The 20848-nt window shown below is 42.2% G+C and overlaps 1 protein-coding gene across 4 annotated transcripts in view; it reads left to right on the forward strand.

The window, feature by feature from the left end:
- Positions 1 to 1174: 1174 nt before the first annotated feature.
- The window catches only part of BICD2 (BICD cargo adaptor 2), a 115794-nt gene continuing 96120 nt past the window's right edge, over positions 1175 to 20848 (forward strand). For 2 of the 4 annotated variants that reach the window (XM_048488188.1, XM_048488191.1), the window contains exon 1: positions 1180 to 1794. In XM_048488188.1, the coding sequence (XP_048344145.1) occupies positions 1555 to 1794 (240 nt within the window). In that variant the 5' untranslated portion in view covers positions 1180 to 1554. Of the gene's footprint in view, positions 1795 to 20848 lie in introns of all 4 variants that reach the window. The other 2 variants (XM_048488189.1, XM_048488190.1) reach the window with 2 other exon arrangements.

Raw genomic sequence — 20848 nt, forward strand, 5'->3', positions numbered from 1 at the left:
AGAAACCAGTGGAAATGAGGGATGTTGTGGGTGGACTCATCTACTAAGCCTCTCCAGCCCAGAAATGTTTCTCCAAGTTAGCAGAGAGTTAAGCCAGCAAATCTGTGTCATACACCACAGGTGCCTGTGCAAAGGGATAGTCCACATACCCCCCTTGCACAGTCCCAGTTGCAACCTCCAGAGGAGCTCAGGAAGTCAGCTGTAGTTGCAGCTGATCACACTCCTCTGAACTGACTGGACACAAGTATCATGATACTTGACTGGACACAAATTTCCACACACAGTCACAGTCATTACATAACCTCCAGCCAGCCACTATGCCCACAGCTCAGATGAAAGGGTATGTGGCATGGGGTCCTGCCATTCAGGCCTGCCTGTGGTGTACACTTAGAGCATGTAGCATGTAGCATCACAACTTGGTGGGTGGGAAATGCATTGAGAGAGCACTTAGCACCATGGAGAGGGCACCTATCTCTAACATCCAAGCCACTGTTGTTACAGTGTTAATAATACATCTGAGTTCCGAACCCTCTCAGGAACTTGATCCCTGAAGGCATGTAACAAAGCCCTCCAGTTCCCAGGGTGATGCCTATGACCAAGACCCCTCCTTGCTCCCCTGGATGGAAACAAAGAAAACACATTATAAGGAATGATTCTGACTTGGGGTGTGTGTGTATGAATGGACCTTGGAACAGAACATGTAAGCTTAGAAGGAGGATGTGTTCCAGCGCACAGTCAAGATTAAATTGCAACTAAATTGCAATTTTAAGAGGGCTTGTTGTGGTTCTTTTATAAATGTCCGGAAATGTGCAAAAATTAGCCCACAGATATTGGCAGAGTTTGAACTCAAAGCTCCGTAGGTTTTCAGTTTTCATTCGCATCGCAGGCCATCATACTATTGTCTGCTAAGGTAATGTCCACATATGGATAAGGTTGCAGCGGAACGGTCGCACGCTTGCCTTCCAATCAAAGCAGCCACATTCAGCGTACTTCCGTACACGGCCTGCAGGGGTCAGTATTCAAGAGGAAGTCGTCAGTCCACCGCCACGCTTCTAACGAGGATAATCAGCTACTTGCTCGCCAGGTCCTTCCTCCAGCGCAAATTCCTTCAAGAGGGCAGGGCCGGCTTCCATCTGGCTCGCCTCTCTAGGCATTGTGGGACTAGTAGTCTCCTAGGGACAGAGTCGAGCTTTGCTGCAAGACAGCCGGGACTACAAGTCCTACAATGCCGCAGGCTCCCTGGCTGGCCGTTCCTTTTGAATGATTTCACTGCGGTTTACATTCCCATCTAGTTTCGCAGGGCGCATCATGGTGTTAGGAGCTGCTGGACCGCTGGCGTGATCGGCAGGCGCAGGAAACCTTCTCGTTTAATGGCAGCCCTGGGAAACTGCACTGCAGGAGAGAGGAGGATGGCAGGCCGGCGGCTGGCGTGGTTTTAAAGGCTGCGAAAGGGGGTTTGCCACCTCAGATCCCTCCTTCTGCTCGCTCCCTGCCGCCATTCCTGCCTCTTTTGCCCCGTCTGGAAAGCCCCCTCTCGCAGCCTTGCCCGCAAAGATGTCTCTGGCCGTGGAAGAGGAAGACTACACCAAGCTGGTGATGGAGTCGGAGCCCGAGTGGCTGCGCACTGAGGTCAAGCGGCTCTTCCAGGAGCTGGGCGAGACCACCCGGGAGAAGATCCAGGCTGCTGAATACGGTCTGGCCGTGCTGGAGGAGAAGCAGCAGCTGAAGCAGCAGTACGAGGAGCTGGAGCTGGAGTACGAGACCATCCGCACTGAGATGGACCAGCTGAAGGAGGTAAAGGCGCCCGTTTAGCCGCTGTCGCCCGGGGAGGGGTGGGGACCGGGTCCAGGGGCAACTGCGTGACTACGGTGGTGAAGAAAAGGTATGGCGATTCCTGCAAATTGGAGCATCGTGTATGCCGACTGCTCCTTGCAAGGGATAAACGTGGGAGGCAGGGAAGCGTGGGCTAGTGGTTAGTGTACGACCAAGAGTGATGTGGCTTGCGTGACCTTGGGGGGTCTGAGGTGGGCTCTGACCCCCTTCCACGTCGAATCTCTTCCTTGCGTGTGAACGTTTGCTGCGTGCACATTGGCTCGTGGAGCGGTCGCCGGGCAGATGTCCAAGCCTCCCGATCTCGCTCCGAGACTACAAAGACCAGCTGTGGCGCGTGCCTCCCCCCCCCTCTCTTCTGGGCAGGACTGCTTGAGATGCGTGGCGATTGCAGCGCCTTGCAAGCCCGCCCCCTGGCTGGGTCCGGCCAATTCGTAACCGGAAGGCAGCTGCCTCATCTTTTTGGCTTCGAGCAACTCGCACGAGGCGCATCAGCAACCCACCCCTTCAGCCATCCCCCTTTTCCCTGAGTCCGGTGCAGTGTCACCGCAGCAGCCAAATCCGGAGCCTTCCCCTCCCCTTTTGTTGGCTTGATGCCGTGCAGCCCCCTTAAAGAGGCAGCTGAGCAATTCTGTTTCGCTAATGCACCGTGTCCTTCCCGTGACATCTGCGCTGGCTCTTCTCACGCTGCGGTGCAAATGTGCAGGAAAGAGGATACTCAGAGATTAATACTCTGGAGCTCGGATGACGGCCTGCCCCCCTCCCCCCCGGACGATCCTCTCTTTTTGCCCTTCGCTGCACTCCTGTGCGCATTGAGGAGGACAATTGTGCTCATCCGGGTGTGCTATTTGATAGGAGGGCGTTCAGTGCAGGCCTCAAAAATATTTTCGATTTCCACCACAATTCTCTGGATTTAAATTTTTTGTTTCTGTCTCTTGGCAGTGGTAGTCACAGTAGTCCGTTTATTTTGGTAGGGTTGGCTTGCAAGGCCTAACAGCATCACTTAACTGAGTCTAAAGCCAGCTAAGGGGAGACATGAAAGAGGTTTATAAAATTATACATGAGGTGGGGAAAGTGGATGGAGGGAGCATTGTCTCCAGTAATACCAGACCTTAGGACTACTCAGTGAAGCTGTAGGGAAATAGGTTCAGAATTGACAAATTTAAATACTTCTTTAATAAAGGAGTAATTAACTGAGGTATTTGCTGCCAGGGAAGTAGTAGACAAATTTAAGAGGAGGTTAGACAGATTCATCCATGGTTGCTAGCCATGGTTACTGAAGGGAGCCTCCATATCCAGAGGCAGCAAACCTCTGACTACTAGTGCTGGGAGGACCTCAACAGCTGGTTGGCTGGTGTGTGAAAACAGGATGCTGGACTGGATGGTCCATTTGTCTGATCCAGCAGACTCTTCCCAGGATTGTGTCAGCAAAAATGAATCTGATTTGCATAATGAAAAATCTCAGTCAATGGTTAGAGAAGATCTGCTGAAAAGCTAAATTGTTGATATCTGATGAATTAATCATTGAAAGTTAGAGAATAAAGAGTTACAAGGTCTGGGTGTGAGGCTTTATCCACCCAGCACAGGATGTTGCCCTGCAGCAATAATTCCCAACTGTGTTCTCCTGTGTGGACAAGACAATCCAATTTGGAAAGATTGTTTAGCATAGTGGTATCCAATAACGAGGGGATGCTGCTGCAGTTGTTATAGTTCCTGACAAAACCACAAATCCTCCAGTGTTATGACTGCAAGGGTTACTAGAAACTTGGCCCTTAGGGATTTGAAATAATATTCATCTGTGGTCAGGATTGCCTACTAGATTTCTGAAATATTGCAAGCTTTATCTATGGGGAAGACCTTTACCCCATTTATTGGAGACTCAGGTGGCACATATGACTTGCTTGGCATTCTTCCATTTGCACCAAGCACAGCAGTTGGTTCCCTATCTATCCCAGGCTGATGTGGCCACAGTAATCCATGCAACAGTTGCCTCTAGGTTTGACTTTTGCAGCTTGCTCTATGCTACCCTTGGGTTTGCTCTGGAAACTCCAATTGGTTCAAAATGCAGCAGCAAAAGTCCTTATGGAGACCTTGTGGTGGGCACATATCCAACCAGTTTTTTGACAGTGGCACTGGCTCCGGGTGGAGTACTAGATAAAATTCAATGTTGTAGTAGTGACATGCAAAGCCTTAAATGGTCTGGGGCCAAGTACATGCGAGACTGTCTCTCGGGTATGGCCCCCGGAGACATCTGCTGGAAGTCCCTGTTTCTAGGATTTGGCTGGCCTCAACCAGGGCCAAGGCTTTTTTTGTCCTTGTCCCAACCTGGTGGAATGCTCTGTGTATTGAGATCCGAGCCCAGTGGAATCTCTTACAGTTCCACAGGGCCTGTAAGACCAGAGGCGTAGCTACCATGGGGACATCCGGGGATAAGTGCCCCGGGCGCCACCTTGTGGTGGGCGCAAAAATTGCAGGTTCGTTAGTGGCTTTTTCTATTTTCCAGGGTTCTTCCCATTTTTGGCCTGCAGGGGGCGCAGTTTTTAGGCTAGCAGCACCAACATTTCAGACTATTGTCAGGTGGCTCTCCTGATGATACCAGCCAAGTTTGGTGCAGTTTGGTTCAGGGGGTCCAAAGCTATGGACCCCCAAAATGGGTGACCCCATACTCCATTGTTTCCAATGGGAGCTAATAGTAAATGGGGTTACCATTTTGAGGGTCCATAACTTTGGATCCCCTGAATAAAACTTCACTAAACCTTGGTGGTATCATAAGGATAGTCTCCTGCTGATACCACCCAGGTTTGGTGAAGGTTGGTTCAGGGGGTCCAAAGTTATGGACCCCCAAAAGGGGTTCTCCATCCCCCATTCCAATGGGAGCTAATGGTAGATGGGGCTACCCTTTTGAGGGTCCATAACTTTGGGCTTCCTGAACCAAACTTCACTAAACCTGGGTGGTTTAATCAGGAGAGTCTTCTGAAGATAGCCTAAAAGTTTGGTACTGTTAGCTTAAACATTGCTCCCCTGACAGGCACCCTCAAATTTTCCCCAGGTTCTCTCTTTAAATCCACCTCCTTTGGAGTGGATTTAAAGGGAGAATCTGGGCTCCCTAGATTAAAAAAACATTGAAAGTATTGTTGAAGGCTTTCAAAAACCAGATTCAACTGGTAGTTGTGAGTTTTACAGGCTGTGTAGCCGTGGTCTGATAGATCTTGTTCCTAACGTTTCGCCTGCATCTGTGGCTGGCATCTTCAGAGGTGTATCACAGAGAGAAGTCTGTTATAAGAGAAGGCTGGACACAGTGTATAATAGACTTCTCTCTGTGATACACCTCTGAAAATACCAGCCACAGAGGCACTTGAAATATGAGGAATAAGATACACCAGACCACCGCCACACAGCCCAGAAAACTCATTAATAACCAACATTGAAAATGATGCTGTTTGGGGTGGGGAATCTACCCTGAAACAGCATCACTTTCAATGTTGTTTAAACTAGGGAGCCCAGAGTATCCCCTTAAGGTGGATTTAAAAGGAGAATCTGGGCTCTGTAGTTTAAACAACATTAACAGTGATGCTGTTTCAGGGTGGATTCCCCGCCTTCAAAAAATAGCATCACTTTCAATGTTGTTTAAACTAGGGAGCCCTGGGTGTGTTCAGATTTGTGTGTTGGGCCATGTTCTATAATGCGATGGTGACTTTGAGATGACCTGGTGCAAAAAATGTTGTTTGGTCGTGGTGGGGGAGGAATGCTACCCAAATGGGGGGGGGGGTGCAAAACTCAGATTTTGCCCCGGGCTCCATTTATCCTAGCTACACCCCTGTGTAAGACAGAGCTGTTCCCCCAAGCATGTGGTTGAAGCAGCTACAGCCTTTTCAGCTGGCCTTCCCCTTTCCATCCCCCCATTCCATCTCCACTTGACTCTTCCATCTGAAGTGAGGTCTTTTCTCAGAAAATATGAGTTATTTTGTCATCTGTGGTGTTTTTTGCTATATGTTTTTAAGCTGCTTAAATCTTATTTGTCTATTGCTGTTGGAAGTTGTTCCGACCCAGTGGGGGAGGGGAGCAGCATAGAAAGTAAACAAACAAACAAACAAACAAATTTATTCTGTGGTTCAAACTTATGGAAGTCATTTGGTTGTGAACAACAGAGTAATAGGCAAACATAGTGCTTTCTCCTGAATGGTGGGGGCATGGTAATTAAGGCTGAAGAAGCTGTAGGATAGGGGAGTGTGGTGAAAAGTAAATTTGATAATGATGCAGATCAGGAGTGGGAGACATAACTGATCCTTCACTTTAGTAGATTTGTGCTCATTGTACTGAATTGGAGGAGGGAATTTTGACCTTTTGCTGTTGAGAGACAGATCAGAAGGAGAGGAGAGAGGAAGACTCCAGAAAGACAGAGAAGATGTTTCCATTGTGGCATGGTACGTTCCCAACAGACACCAATGCCAGCCTAACTTAATATTTTACTCAGCAGAGCAAAATTTAATCTTGTTGCATTGAAAAATGAAAATATTCTGATACAGTTTGGAAGGGAAATTATTCTATAGCAATGTGCTTAATATTGTCTGTGCAGCTTAAATAAGAGATAGCATCATTAATCAAAGCGAGGTGTTTTCCATCCTCTTTTAAAGCTTGCTTTCATTTTTAAATCACTGAAAATGCAGGTCAAGATGCCACTGGAGTGCCGTATAGCATTGTATGGAAAATGCAGAGTGTGTTCTCTGGCATCACTAGCTTTCGAATCTCTTTTTCCCTTGGAATCTGTTGACCTGTTGTTCTAATCTACACCTATCAATACATCTGCATCCTTGGGCATGTGTTATACTTAACAGCATAAACACAGGATTTCCTCTGTTGATAAGAGGAGACGCCAGGATTTCCAGCGCTTAGAAAAAGGGTCTTTCATGTCCCTCTTTGCTTCTTTCACAATTAGAATATGTTATGCAAAATAAGCAAATAACATGCAAATGTGCTTCATCTAGGAAGTTCCACTTCCATTTAAGTGATTTTTTTCTTTCTAAGCTGAGTGCTAATAACTTATATGAGGACTAATCAATCATGTGCTGGTGTGGGATAGAGAAACTAAGTTTTGGGGTGCCTTGATGATGTTATGGAGCAATCTGGACTTCATTAAGCATTTGCTAAATCTGGAACAGATGTGTACAGAACAGTCTCTGAAAAAACAACGTGGTGAGTTTTACTGCAGAAATGCATTGTTAGTTAAGCTTGTCTGAAAGCTTTCAGTCGAATCCTACAAGTGTTTATTCAAAAGTAATTTCCTCTGATTTTTTTTAGGGGGCTTTCTCAGGAAAGAAGCAGCTTCATCCCTGGATTGTGTTCCCAGCTTGCATAGAGAAATGTTACTTCTAGCAGTAACAAATGTATTTGTAGTTGTTGAAGATTGTAACAGTGCAAGCTACCAGATGATGAGTGTTGTGTTCCACTATACTCTGTTTTCGTATAAAATGTTAGTAGGTTGTATATTCCTCCGTCACAGAACAAAGCATGTTGAACTTTCTTTGTTGTAGATTGCTCCACCTGGATTCTAGTGCCTACCTAGCCCTGCTCCCCTCATCCTTTTGGAAGTTTTAAAATAAAAATGCATTTTGGGATAAATGCTCTCGTATCAAAGTACCAAGATTAATAGTGCACAAAATAATGGTTTTGACAAAGGCATAAAAAATGAATGATAATTGTCATATTCATTTGGGACTATATTCTAATGCAGAAGTATACAATCTTCTCAACCGCTGCATTTCAACTGACCAAGCTAACATCTTGATATGAAACAAAGTATAGAACATTGTGAAAAAAATTCTGTGGATACCCTTTCACTTACAATGTGGGTTTTCAAGGCCAAGTTGAATGACAAGTAGGCCTTCTTAGGGCCTACTAGCAAGCCCTGCTTGGCATGCCATAGTACAAAGGCTTGGGTATTCAACAGGGTCTTTGTATTTCGCTAGGTGTGATGAGGCAGTGTCTCAATGATACTATGGATAATAAGTTGTGACCATCCTATACTCAGTTAAATCTCCTTGTAAGTAACCCTGAATAATTAGAGGAGTCCCTAGAAAAGTAAAGGACTGCAGATCGGCCTAAGTTCATAGATGTGCTAGGGCTCTGGGTTTTTTCCCACCACAAAATGGAAGCAAGCATGAAGGATGGGACTCAGGCTGGGGAATGCTTCCCCAAAACGGTTATCTTCCATTCTCATTTTCATGTGTCTTGCTAAGATGTTTTTATTTTGAACAGCATTTAGGAGTTAAAGAAGCTTTTAATGAGCATGTAGGAATTTGCTTCTTCACTATTGTTCTGAAAGCTTTATCAAGGGAGTGGAGCAAAGGCAGTTTTGGAGGCGGTGGGACCCTGCGCCAGCAGATTTACCCTACCTGGGGCACTTTTCCCAGTGGGTAGGTGTCTGCTGGGGTATACAGCGCTGCATCAATGCCCGTGTGCCTCTGCTGGTATAATGGGGCATTTCAGAGGCGTGGTCAGGGATGGAGCCAATGTTAGTCAGTTTCCAAAGCATTGCCTCCCAGGACACCAGTGCTCAGGGCATGGAGTTTTACCTACTGAGCCCTTTGGGGTGCTTTTGGGTGGCAGAGATTTTTTTTTGGGGGGGGGAGATTTGCCTCCCTGCTCTGCCTAAAATCCCCCTGGACGCCACAGGGTGGCACCACAGTGGCCCCATCCCTGGCCACCCCAGGGATCTGGATTGGGCTGCCTGTGCTGTAATGCAGTTCTGACTTATTGATGCTTGTGTGGCGGCTGCTGGTTTGAATTTTTAAAGCCTGCTTTTCTCTCCCTTATGGAGTCTCAAAGCAGCTGAAGATCATAATCCCCTCCCCTTCTTGAAGCTCACCACCGCAGCCTAGATCAGAGTAGTTTGTCTGTAGTCTCTCTTGATGGGACCCAGTTCTAATGAGTTCCTCACCACAGTGTGTTTCCTCTCTGCCTGGGGCAAATCATGTTAATTTCAAGGCTTTCTTAAATGGGTCTCTTTACAGAGAGGTAAAAAATTAATAGAAATTAGAGGAATGGGCAGTGAGTTTTTTCAAGACATAATTCCTGTTGAAAATTTGTTGCAGCAAATTTGTGCATTAGTTGGTATTTGAGTTGGCCTGTCTTAGTGCTGTGCTGTTGGTATCGTGATAATTCTGTTAATAAGCAAGCACATGCAAATAGGATGATGTTGGCATCTAATTATGTTCATACCACTCCTTTTCAACAGTTATGTGTAGGCAAATCTTATTGAAACCTTGACCAGTTTCTATCATTTGTGAGCAGTAAAGGGATGTGGTTATTTCCACTGATTTCTGCCTTCCCAATGCAGCTCACTGAACCTCCCAAATTTTTTTCCATAGGAATTAGTAGATCCTTGGGAATAGAATAATGGCAAAGTGGAAACATACTGTAAAATGGGGTGGAGTCTCAGCTTTCTTAGGTCAATGTGTCCAAATGTGTTGTTTCATTTGGCATGGGGGTGAGTTGGTAAGGTATAAATATGTAGAACTGATACACTTACAACTTGGTACCTTTGATTAATTTATCATGTTGACCTTAGTGAGTTTACCAAAACAAGTTTTAAACAATCATGTTGTATTAAGGGAGATGTGTGTATTTGATGTCTTAGACAAGCTGTCAAAATATTATATACAAATTCTTATGGTCCTGATCTATGGGCACATTTCACATATGTGCAGAATTTGAGATATTTTTGGTAAGGACTAAGTTGTAAGATAACTGGGCAAAAAGGAGATAAATAGGTGGGAAGGTCAATAATGGGTGATGGTTTTATAATTTGTGTTGAGGAGGGGCACAAATGATGTTCCTGTAGAATCCCTGCTCTTGTGTAGTGTTTTTAACCAATCCTACTTTTATTCAGGTTGAATTCAACGACTTTCTTATGCTAAGTTGTTGTCTTCCAAGGTTTCTTCTGCTAAAGCAAGGCCCCTCAACTTAGCAGAAGGAAGTAAATTGACTTAATTCAATGTTTCTAGGCCTGTGGTTGATAATTTTTAGATCTGACTTTGTGCAAGACAAGGAATCTAACAGGGAACTCCTAAACAACCTTATAAGACCCTTGATCTCAATTGACATAGAAAATTGTGCCTTTTCCTTAGGATTGTGCTGTGAAAAGCTAACCATGGGTTTTAAGCTTGCCTTGACTTTCTTGTGTTTTTGTGCTGATTGAAAAAACAACTCAGGCTTTCACAAAGCCATGTGTTGTACCAGATTACTGCACAGCCCCACCTTAAATCTTCTGAAGTGGTTCTTTTTTTAGACAACACTTCTGACATAAATTTGAGGTTTTGCAGAATCTATTTAGTTTGAAAGCAGTGGTTGTGTGCACAGTCTAATCACTGGCAGCCTTAGTTATTGTAGACATGAATGAGGTCCACAATCCTGACTTCTAAAGAAGTTATGTGCTCCACATGACTCTTTGATCTATATTTGCGATGTCAGTTAGATTTAGAACTTGCTACAAATTTAAAATGCAACTGACTGCTGCTCAGAGCAGCTTTCTGATTGCCTAGCAAGGCCACTGAGTGTCATTCTCCTCATTAATTTTCTTAGCACATATAAATCTGATGGTGCAATGAATTATGTATTTCTGTCATACAATGAATGTGAAATGGTAATACATATGTATGAGATGGCAAGTCTTCGTTTAGGAGTCGGGAGTCTTTAAAGCTGTTTTCAGGCATTGTATAACATTGGTGCAAGATCCATATTCTTACCAACTGTTGTGATTGTTGTAGTGAAAAGGTAGGTAATGTTGTGAATAGTATTCACAATCATATTGGACATAATTGAGCTGATGTTAATGACTTTTTAGGCCCCACTGATTTCTGTGGAGAATAAGTAAGAAATTACTTTAATATTGTGATTCAAAGTCCACCCTCAATTGAACATCTAGTTTATTATGAACCTTGTGCTGTATTTCTTAATTTTTATGAACCTTATTTATTATGAGCCTTGTGCTGTATTTCTTAATTTTAGCATGCCCTTTCCTGTGAAAAAGGGGAAGACATATATACATGGAAACCACAAAAGCTCTATCTCAGAAAAAGATGTTAGCACAGTCAGTTCATGTGCAGCATTAGAATACTGTCCCAAACAAATATGAGAGGTATTCATTTTTATGCACTGCCTTTGTCAAAACCATTACTTTGTGCTTTATTGAACATGGTACTTTGATACAAGAGCATTTTGAATGCCAAAATGTACTTTTACTTTCAAGTGGATTCAGCATTTAAAATGCAATCCTTAAAACAATTATACCTTTCTAAGTCCTCTGACTTCAATTGACTTAGGTGTAACTCTGGGTGGAGTTATTGTTAGAAGAGTGGTTGTAGCTTAAGACATGATTTGGAGATGTGGTGTAGGTGGTTACCTCCTTTTTCATTTTATCCTCACAACAATCCTGTGATGCACGTTAGATTTAGGGTTAGGACCACCACATGACCTTCATAACAGAGCGGGGATTTGAATCTTGATCTAAATCTTAGCTTTATATTTGGCTGAGTTGTCAAGTTTACTCAGCCCACATCATTTTAAACATGGCCCACAAAAGACAGATGTTTAAGGCCCTTTCAAGAATCTTTTCCTTAAGGCCTCACTAGCCTTGGAGTATTATGCCAAAACAATACTTTTCACAAATCTTCATTGCATTTTTGTATTAAAGGCTTATGTTTACAGTACGTAAATCCTGGTCATTTGAAAAAAAAAGTCTTCACTTAAAAATGGAGGCAGGGAACAGTTTGTTGGGCCTGAGTGAGTGAATAGCTTCGCCATTTCCTTTTTCATTCTACTGTTTGTGAGGTTATGACTAATCGGTTACACTGCAGGGGCCATAAGGCTACTTCTAGTGGATGATTCATTCTCCAGACATTCATCTGTGCTTTCTTTTTCTCTCCATTTCTGGCAGAGTATTTGTTCAGAGTTGAGTAACCGAGCAACAGGGTCGTATAGCATGGATTTGGAATATGATCTGTGAGAACCTTAACATAGCAAAGGGATACAAATAAACTTTGGCATCTAAGTAATTCTCAGAACTTGTTATTAAAAAGAGTGGGTTTTTTTTATAGCAGTGGGTGAGATATTAAACTGACAGATTCATCCTTCCTTCCCCCTAGTGCTTTTCTATATGGCATTACAGCTGGTGATTGATTCTTAAGTAATGAAAATCTGCCCATTTTTAAAGAAATAAGTGTTTAATGTGGGAAGAGTCAATTCGTAACTCCTGAAGAAATGCTTCCTATTGTATTATTTTTAATCCATATTTTTTCCCAAAGGTGGATTGTTGTTTAGAGTGTTTTGAGGAGAGGGAGAAGGCGGGAATATCTGCAGCTCCAAAGGGCATAATTACATTGAAAGGCCCGTGCAATGCATATTGTAGTTTATTGTATGAGAAACAGTTATCTGAGAATATCTCAGCAAATGTCCTCGGGAAACGTTTCTGTGTAACCATGTATATGCCATGTTAAATTAGTTCTGCTTTTCCCTTTATTCACTCTAAGGGTTTGCATGTTGGCAGATGAAATAGCTAAAAGGTTTTCCAGTGAGCTCTTCATGCATGGCAATATGAATACTGTTTTATTTGCTTTTGGAGAATATGGATCCTACTACTCTGAATAATCAAAACAATGTTTTGGAATAGTTCAGCTGCAGTTATTTTCACTGGTTGTATAATCAAAGGATATGAAGTTGTGAAAGATTTCTGGCAGAATCCTAAGGATAGTACAATTTTCAGTTGAAGTTGATGGGCTTTGTTTATTTAAGGGATTTTGATACCTTGTCATTAGAGTCCTGCTCAAGGCAATTTACACTTAAGATAAGTTATCAATATCAAAACAGGAAGACATTAAAACAAACCCAGGGACAGCAACATCATAAAGCTATCCATAAAACAGATCTTTGAGTAGAGGCAGACCATAAAAAGCTGGCAACATAAAATCCCCAATTAAAAGCCTGTGTGGAAAAAGGTATGATTCAACCTGGCACTTAAAAGTAGGCATCAGGTGAGCCTGGAATGGGAGAATGTTCCAAAGGCAAGTTGGTACTGCAGAAAATGCCATGTATTTAGCTGCTACTCCCCTCACCTCTGAAGTTGGGGGGCACAGTGAGCAGCAGTTGAAAGGCAGATATTAACTGGTGAGCTTAGGAGTGCAGGATCCTTCAGGTAACCTGGCCCGCAAGTTGTTTTGGGTTTTGAAGAAATAAATTCTCTTTAGGATTGCTCTTATAATTTCTTACCTGTTTGAGTGTTCCACTGATGTAAAATTGAGATTTGGAACCTTTGACTCTCTTTTGAGGGACTATACAAGGTCAAACAATTGACCTTTTGAGGGACTATGCAAGGTCAAACAATGCAACAGCAAACAATTGTAAAGATGTTATCCGTTGGTTGTAAAATACCAACTTTTATTTGAATGATAATACTGTTGACTATAGAATTGATGATTGACATTAGCATTGCCTTACCAGTTCAGCTTTAATCTGCATGGCATTTTACTGCTAACATGTATATTAATTTGCACATTTATGTCTAAACAACTATACTTTCATAGGTCATTGTGCCCTGACCTGGATGCTCCAGGCTAGCCTGATGTTGTCAGATTTTAGAAGCTAAGCTGGGTCAGCCTTGGTTAGTATTTGGATGTGAGGCCACCAAGTAAATCCAGGGTTGCTGTGCAGAGGCAAGCAGTGGCAAAAGACCTCTGAACGTCTCTTTCCATGAAAATGCTGTGACTTGATGCCACTTTCCTCTTCCTCCAGCTGTATTATTATATAAGACAGCATAATTGGAATCATAGCACAACATAAGCAAAAGACTTGTCCCTCCCCCAAAGTGTTCCCAATCCTAAATTAGCAAAAAGCCAGACTGAAGAGAATGAGAGGTAAGTGCAATGTGGTATGAAAAGGAAATAAGTCAGTGCAATTGAAAGATAAAAATGCAGCTCCTTTGAAGATCAAAGTTTCTTTCCCCAGCACTGAAGATAAGGCAAGATAACATTTACAAACTTAAAACAGAGATTTAAGAACAAAGGAAAAAATTACCTCCCGCATGGGCTGTGGTAAGTCCATGTGCAATATTATTTATCCCCCTCAAATGGAGGAGGGCTGAATCACATACACTGCCCTGAGTTTCTTGGAAGAACAAACTAAAAATGCCCTGGATAGATAAGTCTGCACTGAAATGAGCATTGAGACTGATCTACTTCTGACAACATGTGGCAGAACTGTAATCCATTACATTTTACTATAGTACAAAAAAGTATCACAAAGAAAATCCCATGAATTTGACATCAGGACTATTTCTCACTGTTCCAGATTCAAATGCAAAAGGTTCCAAAGTTTTGTTGGAAGGCTTTTGTGGCCAGAATCAACTGGCTGTTGTGCCTTTTCCAGGCTGTGTGGCTGTGATCTGGTAATTTTTTCTCCTGTAACGTTTTGCCCACATCTATGGCTGGCATCTTCAGAGGCATGTCACTGTAAAATGTGTTTCTGTCCATGGCATAGACTTCCAAATTTTTTCCATCACTAATGGTGATTTGATGTGGTGGTGGCTTGATGTAGCTTTTACCGTAGAAACATCATTACCACCCTCAGAATCCCTTAGCATTAAGCTATAGGTGAAGGTCAGCAAGTGAAGTTGATTTTAAAACACACATATCTACAGGCCAAACAAGCTCTTGTTGTCCTCTAGGCACAGAAAGCCTAGCAGCCTATTTAACCATATGGGGTGTTTCTACGTATCCTACAGGTGCAAGGTGGGATTAAACAAGTTTCAGAAATGCATTTGGTGTGACTAAATGAGTAGGAAAATGCTGAGTCTTTGTCTTGCTTTTGACAAATCTCTTCCCTGCAGAAGCCTTTGTGATGTTGTCTAAGAAAATTCTCTGTTGGTTTTTCTGTCATAATAGCCTGATAAGCTTCATGATCTTAACCACATCTAACCGCATCGACTTTTGTCAGCCACTATTCTGGTGCCTGGTAACAATAGGGATCTTGAATAGAATGTGGGTTTTCCAGATGAATGAGATCTTGCTGTGTAATGGCTTCTCTTGTATGTAAGTTCAGTCTCTGCTTGACATAGTAATATCAATAATAGAAGCCATTATTAAGGGGTGTTTAGTAGCTAGTTCCTTTTTGGTTGTGCTCAATGGAAGTTAAGGTCTTTTGCAGCATTTTTCATTTGTTGATTGATTTAATTGTGACCAAATTTAATTATTAGTAATATTTTAAATATTTAGTCTTGCATGAATGATTATGGTTGATTAGCTGTGTCTACAATGAAATAATGTGAACTGGTGGCATATGGCACTTTGGTTTGTCGTGTCATTACCAGATGCTCAGTGACAAACATAACACATTGTACTTTCCAGCACAATTTTAGTGCTTTCTATAGCCATACTAGCAGCTTCTTCTTCTAGTAGTTTGTTAGATACCCTGGTAACACATTTAGGTTGGTAGTTCCCATATTTATGTCCCAAATGTTACATCAGAAAACTGTGACCCTAAATTTTCTAAATAAAGTAATTGCAGATGTCCTGATGTTTTTTGGGGGGGACTTGGTCTGCATGATTCAGTATCATGACTATTTATAGCCCAATCTCATCAAACCTCAGGAGCTAAGCAGGGTCTGTACTTTGATGGGAGATCACCAAGGAAGACTTTGTAGAGAAGCGCAATGACAAACCACCTCTGCATATTCACTAGCTTTGAAAACCCTTTGCTGAGGTTGCCATAAGTTGGCTGCGACTTGATGGAACTTTACGCACATTCGCACAAAACTGTTTGGAAACTTCATAGTTCAGAATAAGGCAGGCTGGATATTAAAACAACCTGGCTTGATCATATTTTTCAGGGATAGAAGATCTGCATTGGTTTCTAGAACGTTTCCAAGCATAATTCAAGGTGCTGCTTTGACCCCCTTGTGACTGTGATTCTTGAAGGACCATTTAAAGGAACTTTTCAACTGCGGAATCATATAGATTCTTGAGGGAATTAATCTTAATTAATAAATATTAATCTTACTTATCAAGCTGCATCTTGACCCGAAAAGGGATCCTCAAAGCCATTTGTGACACTGGCAAAATGCATAAATCATACATCATAAAACCAGACAAAATATGCAAATACATAAAATATGTAAATTATACATCATAAAACTGTTATAATCACAGGAGAATAGGAAATATGGTCAGCAACTTAATTTACAAAACTGCTACTGTCAAACTCAACTCCTGAAGAAGGGAATTTCCCTAACTGTAGGGCAGCAACTGAAAAGGCCTTCTCCCTATTGATCCCAGTCAGTCTAACCTTGGCTGAATTCCATGGAGCTCCATAAGTCTATCTAAAGTCTTGTGCCAGTTGACTTCATTTCAGCACTGTCATTTAAAAAAATCTTATTTATTTGATTCATGAGTGCATAAGTTCCCATAGTTCTTACAATGTGTGCTTTTGCTGCCGTTTGCTTTTATTTTATTTACTTGATTTTATTTAACAATTATTTTGTGGACCTCTAAATCAAAAACAGGCTAAAATTTTCTAAATAAAGTGACCATGACTGAGCGTGTTGGAGAGGGGTGTCCTCTGTATGGGAATCATACTTTGCCATTAAGCTTCTGTGACATTCTATCTGGGAGCTTTCATATTTGCAGAGGATTATAGGGCTTGGGTTAGTCGGAAGTGATATTTAATCATAACTTCCATAATGAAGCAATTTATATTAGCAGTGTGAGCTGCATTACCCAACTGATGTCTTTCCACTACTTTGTTGACAGTCAATGTATTTAGAGCCATGGATAACTTGATGAGCTGTGGATGGGTATTCCTGGTTTGTTATGATACTTTTTGGCAGGGATCAACAATAAACTTTGTGCCAAATATTTTTGTGTTTATAAACTTGTTTATAACAGGAGAAGGCAGATTATTTTTCAGTGCTGCATTTTACATGGAGGAACTTGTAAAGATGGGATAGCTGAACTTGAACTCTGTCTAAACCTTAGTGAGTACAGCTTTCAGCTTTCATAGAATTCAAAATGGTCTTTGTTTTAAAAAGAAACGGATCAGCCATTGTGCTCCAATTACTCACAAAATCAGAGACTTGATGGGAACACAGGCAGCATCTATTTAGCTTAAATTTTGGCAAATGCAAGAGTCTGTCTCTACGCTATGCTGGAAGATTCTCTTGAGCAGGCACTGTGAAGTTGTCATTGTACTTTGATTTTTTTGACCCAGTGCTGTTTCCCAGGCTTGGCTATGGCCAGTTAGGGCAGACTTTGCCTTGTTGTTTTGGCTCTCTCCCATCCTCCTCTCTGCATTTCAAATCATCTCACAACATAGCATGGACAGGAAATAGGAACTTCTGGGTCATACACACAGCTGGTTTAAATAAAGCGTACAGAAGTGTTCATATTTTATACTGAAAAATTCTCAACCTAACTCAGATCACGGTGCGTTTACAGTGGAACAAAACTGTTTAAGATTCCTTCTGTGAAGGCTTTTTTTTGGCAGTAGGCAGCCTTAGGGCTGCAAGCCAGTGTTAACCTCACAAGGTAAGGTTAGAAAAGACTACAAGCATGGCTTATGACCTTTGAAAATATGGGCTAAGTATGGCATCTGATCTGGACCATAGACTGCAAACTGGGAGTTTGGCTGAGGGCTGGATTAACACAATTGTTGCTGGCAGGATTAAACTACCCCAATATGATGGGAGCTGCAAATTAAGTAAAACTGAGTTAATAGTTTTCTTGGAGGGAAATGGAAGAAGTATTAATGTACTATGGAAAAGGCCTGCTTTATAAATGTTGCCCTTGGTTACTATTATTCAAATACAAAATATACACCTGACACACGACAATCAGCAAGGCCAGGAATGTGCATGAATTGCTGCCATTTCCTTTTAAAACACACATCAGCAGAATATGGAAGGCCTCTGGGCCTTGCTTGCATATATTTTAAAGAGGAAAATTACGAGTGAATTGACTGATAGTATGTGCATACAGTCCTCCCTCCCACATCGCGTCTTTTAGTTCACGGTTTTCCAGATTGCAGGTGGAAAGTCGCTGCCCCACAGAACTCTGGAGCTGTGCCTACCTGGAGGCCCGGGTCAGGGGGGAGGACAAGGAGATGTCAGGGCTGGCAGCAGGAGCCAACGGAGATCTTAAAGAGGAAGGAAGAGCCTGGCCCCACAGGTGGGGCTTGAAGTGGAAGCAGGAAAAATGTAACGTTGTTTTGCACATGGGGGAGGGCATTGTGCCCCTAACCCCTGTGATGTGGGAGGGAGGACTGTATTTGGATATCACTATTCAGACGCCATGATTTAAAAAGCAGATGCAGATGTACATAAAAAACAGGTTAGTGGAAGACAGATTTTGTGAAATGCATTGAAGATGATAGAGATAATAGAACTTCTGATATTTTTGCTTTTATTATTCAATTTTGGAAAAGTGAGAGCATTATTAATGCAGCACTGCTTATTAGTCCTTTGGATTTTGTTTAAAAATCTCATGGGATTTTTTCCAAAAAGTTTTATGTAAACAGATGGAAGTTGCTAAATGTTCAGTGAGTAAATTGGGTGTGTCAACATTTTTGTCCAGTCTTTTGAACTACGCATTTGCTCACAAGTGGAGTGTAGTTAAAAGTGAGCTGAACTTTTACCCAAAATTTTACCAGAATATACCCAAAATTTTAGTTTTTTGGACAAAAGCTGGAAATTGTTACTTCAGAGCTGCTTCCACATATTATTACTGTATTGATGCAACACTTTAATGCATTCAAGGTGCAGATTGAGCATTATCTCCATAATTCTTCCAAGTCCTGAAAGATGGGTCAGTGTTTCCATACTGCATTTAGGGAGGTTTGGTCTGAAACTACAGACAAAAGTCACTTAGTGAGTTCATGACTGAGTTGAGGTTTGAACAGAGGACATCTTGTTTCGTATCCCATGCTGCTAGCTGCTACACTTTTTAACTGTCAGAGTAAAAAGATATTTACTCTCTCCTGCTCTCCCTCTCTTGATACATTCACATTCAGCCTTGCAGTGAGTGTGAGAAAGAGATTGGGACCGCTACAAAAAGAAGAGTGCAGCATGTTCAGAGAAGCACACACTTGTATGTCTGTTTGTCTTTTTGCAGTTGTTCAGCTGAATGTGCTGACAAAGGGGATGGAGCCAGCAGGCGTAGTGACAACATTTTCTCTGTGCATCTTTGAACTTAACTCTTCAGAGAAACCAATGCACATTTGCAGAAGATGAGCAGTAGCTCATCTTCAAAGCAGTGTAAGAGTTGCAGAGGCTGTCTTGGAGTCTGCTTGTCTGGGAGTCGCATTTAGTGTGTAACAATCTGGCAGCAACCTAAGTAGCACAATAATCCTTTCATGGAAACTCCCTGTTGTCTCCCATCAGGCACTTTTTATGTACGACAGCACTTAATTGGACAGCACCCGGAATCACAAAGGCAGGGCACTGGATGTGGCCTTTCAGGACTATCAGCGGCTGAACTCTCAGCAAGGAAGCCTTGCTTCGGGTAAACCTGGACGCTTGCCTAGAGTGCTACAGATCCATGACTTTTAAAAAAAATATATCATGTGCTTTTATTATTACTTCAGTGAATATACGGAGCCTACAGTCCTAGGTATACTCTTTTGAGAGTAAGCCTGTTTGATCTTAAAGGGGCTGACTTCCAAGGAAACATGCACGTGGTTATGCTAAGGGGATGTTTTTCACCTCATTAAATTAGCAAATGTGCATATTGAAAGAAACCGATTTTTGTATGCGTGGCTCAGCATTGGAGTTTAATCCTAGATTTCAACTCATTCATTTAGCTCAGTTGAGTGATTACAATATTTAGGGCAATGAACACGCAAGCAGAGGAGTGCGTTTGGCAGCTGTAAAGCCCTCCTCTGCAGCAGACCTCGAGTCATACATTGCATACATATTATTCCCTAATTCCCTCAACTGAAGTCTATTAGCTCAGCTTGCTCTGTCTCTTGTGTGTGTGTGGTGTGGGGGACTCTCCCCCCATTTGTTCTACAGTACAGGCAATTAAACCCTGGGTGGATGGGCTTAGCTAATTCAATGTGACCTTGAGGTGAACTACATTATGAAATCTCTTTGAACACAACATTGAACCTAATCATTTTAAAAGCATCCGTTCCTGTGACACAACTGGTAGAAGATGCCTTTGAAGAATCTATTGGATGCTACTTGGCATGTGATTATATAAATTACTGGAAATGTTGCAGCTGGGGAAATGGCTGCTTATTTGTTTTGTTTGTTTTATGTTTTGGTTGTGTTCGAGCATTTCAGATGTGGCTTGCATTTTCTTTTGTCTTTTTAACATAGAAGGTACATGTATGTGTGATGATGATAAGAAATGCCTTAACAGCTTTTGTGTGAGAGAGACTTAAAAAAAAATTAATGTAGTGGTTCTACTATGATCTTGGAAACCCAAACTATATAGTATCCCTGCTCTGGATTGGAAGTTTGCTAAGTGACCTTGGACCTCATGCCCTTTCAGCATGGAATTTGTTGTGAGGATAAAATGGAAGAGGCAAGAATAGTATAAGCCACTTTGGGTCTCCATCGGAGGAAAAGGCTGAGTACAAATGAAATAATAACGGCTTACAGAAATACTAATTACTGTAGCCTTTTATTTTTAGCTTCACAGATGATTCGAATTAAGTAGCTTCTTTGGGAAAAGGATAGCATAGATAGAAGAAAATGTACCCCAATTTTGGTAACTTTCTTTGACGTGTAAATTTTTATTTATTAGAACATTTATATCCCACCTTTCCTTGTGGTCCATTGGGGCAAACAATAATAGTTGAAACATTTTCAGTTTAAGAGCAAAAAATAAAACAACAAACCCCAATTCTCCTCTGGCTTCCCCCTTAAAAGACACCTTCCAATTCAGACTCCCTCAGAAGCTTTGGCAAGCAGGCAGGCCTTCTTCCAGCATTTCCAACAAGTGACCTCCTCTCACCTCTTCAGGAAGCCAATTCC

This window comes from Sphaerodactylus townsendi, linkage group LG03, assembly GCF_021028975.2.
Source record: "Sphaerodactylus townsendi isolate TG3544 linkage group LG03, MPM_Stown_v2.3, whole genome shotgun sequence".
Taxonomy (NCBI): Eukaryota; Metazoa; Chordata; class Lepidosauria; order Squamata; family Sphaerodactylidae; genus Sphaerodactylus; species Sphaerodactylus townsendi.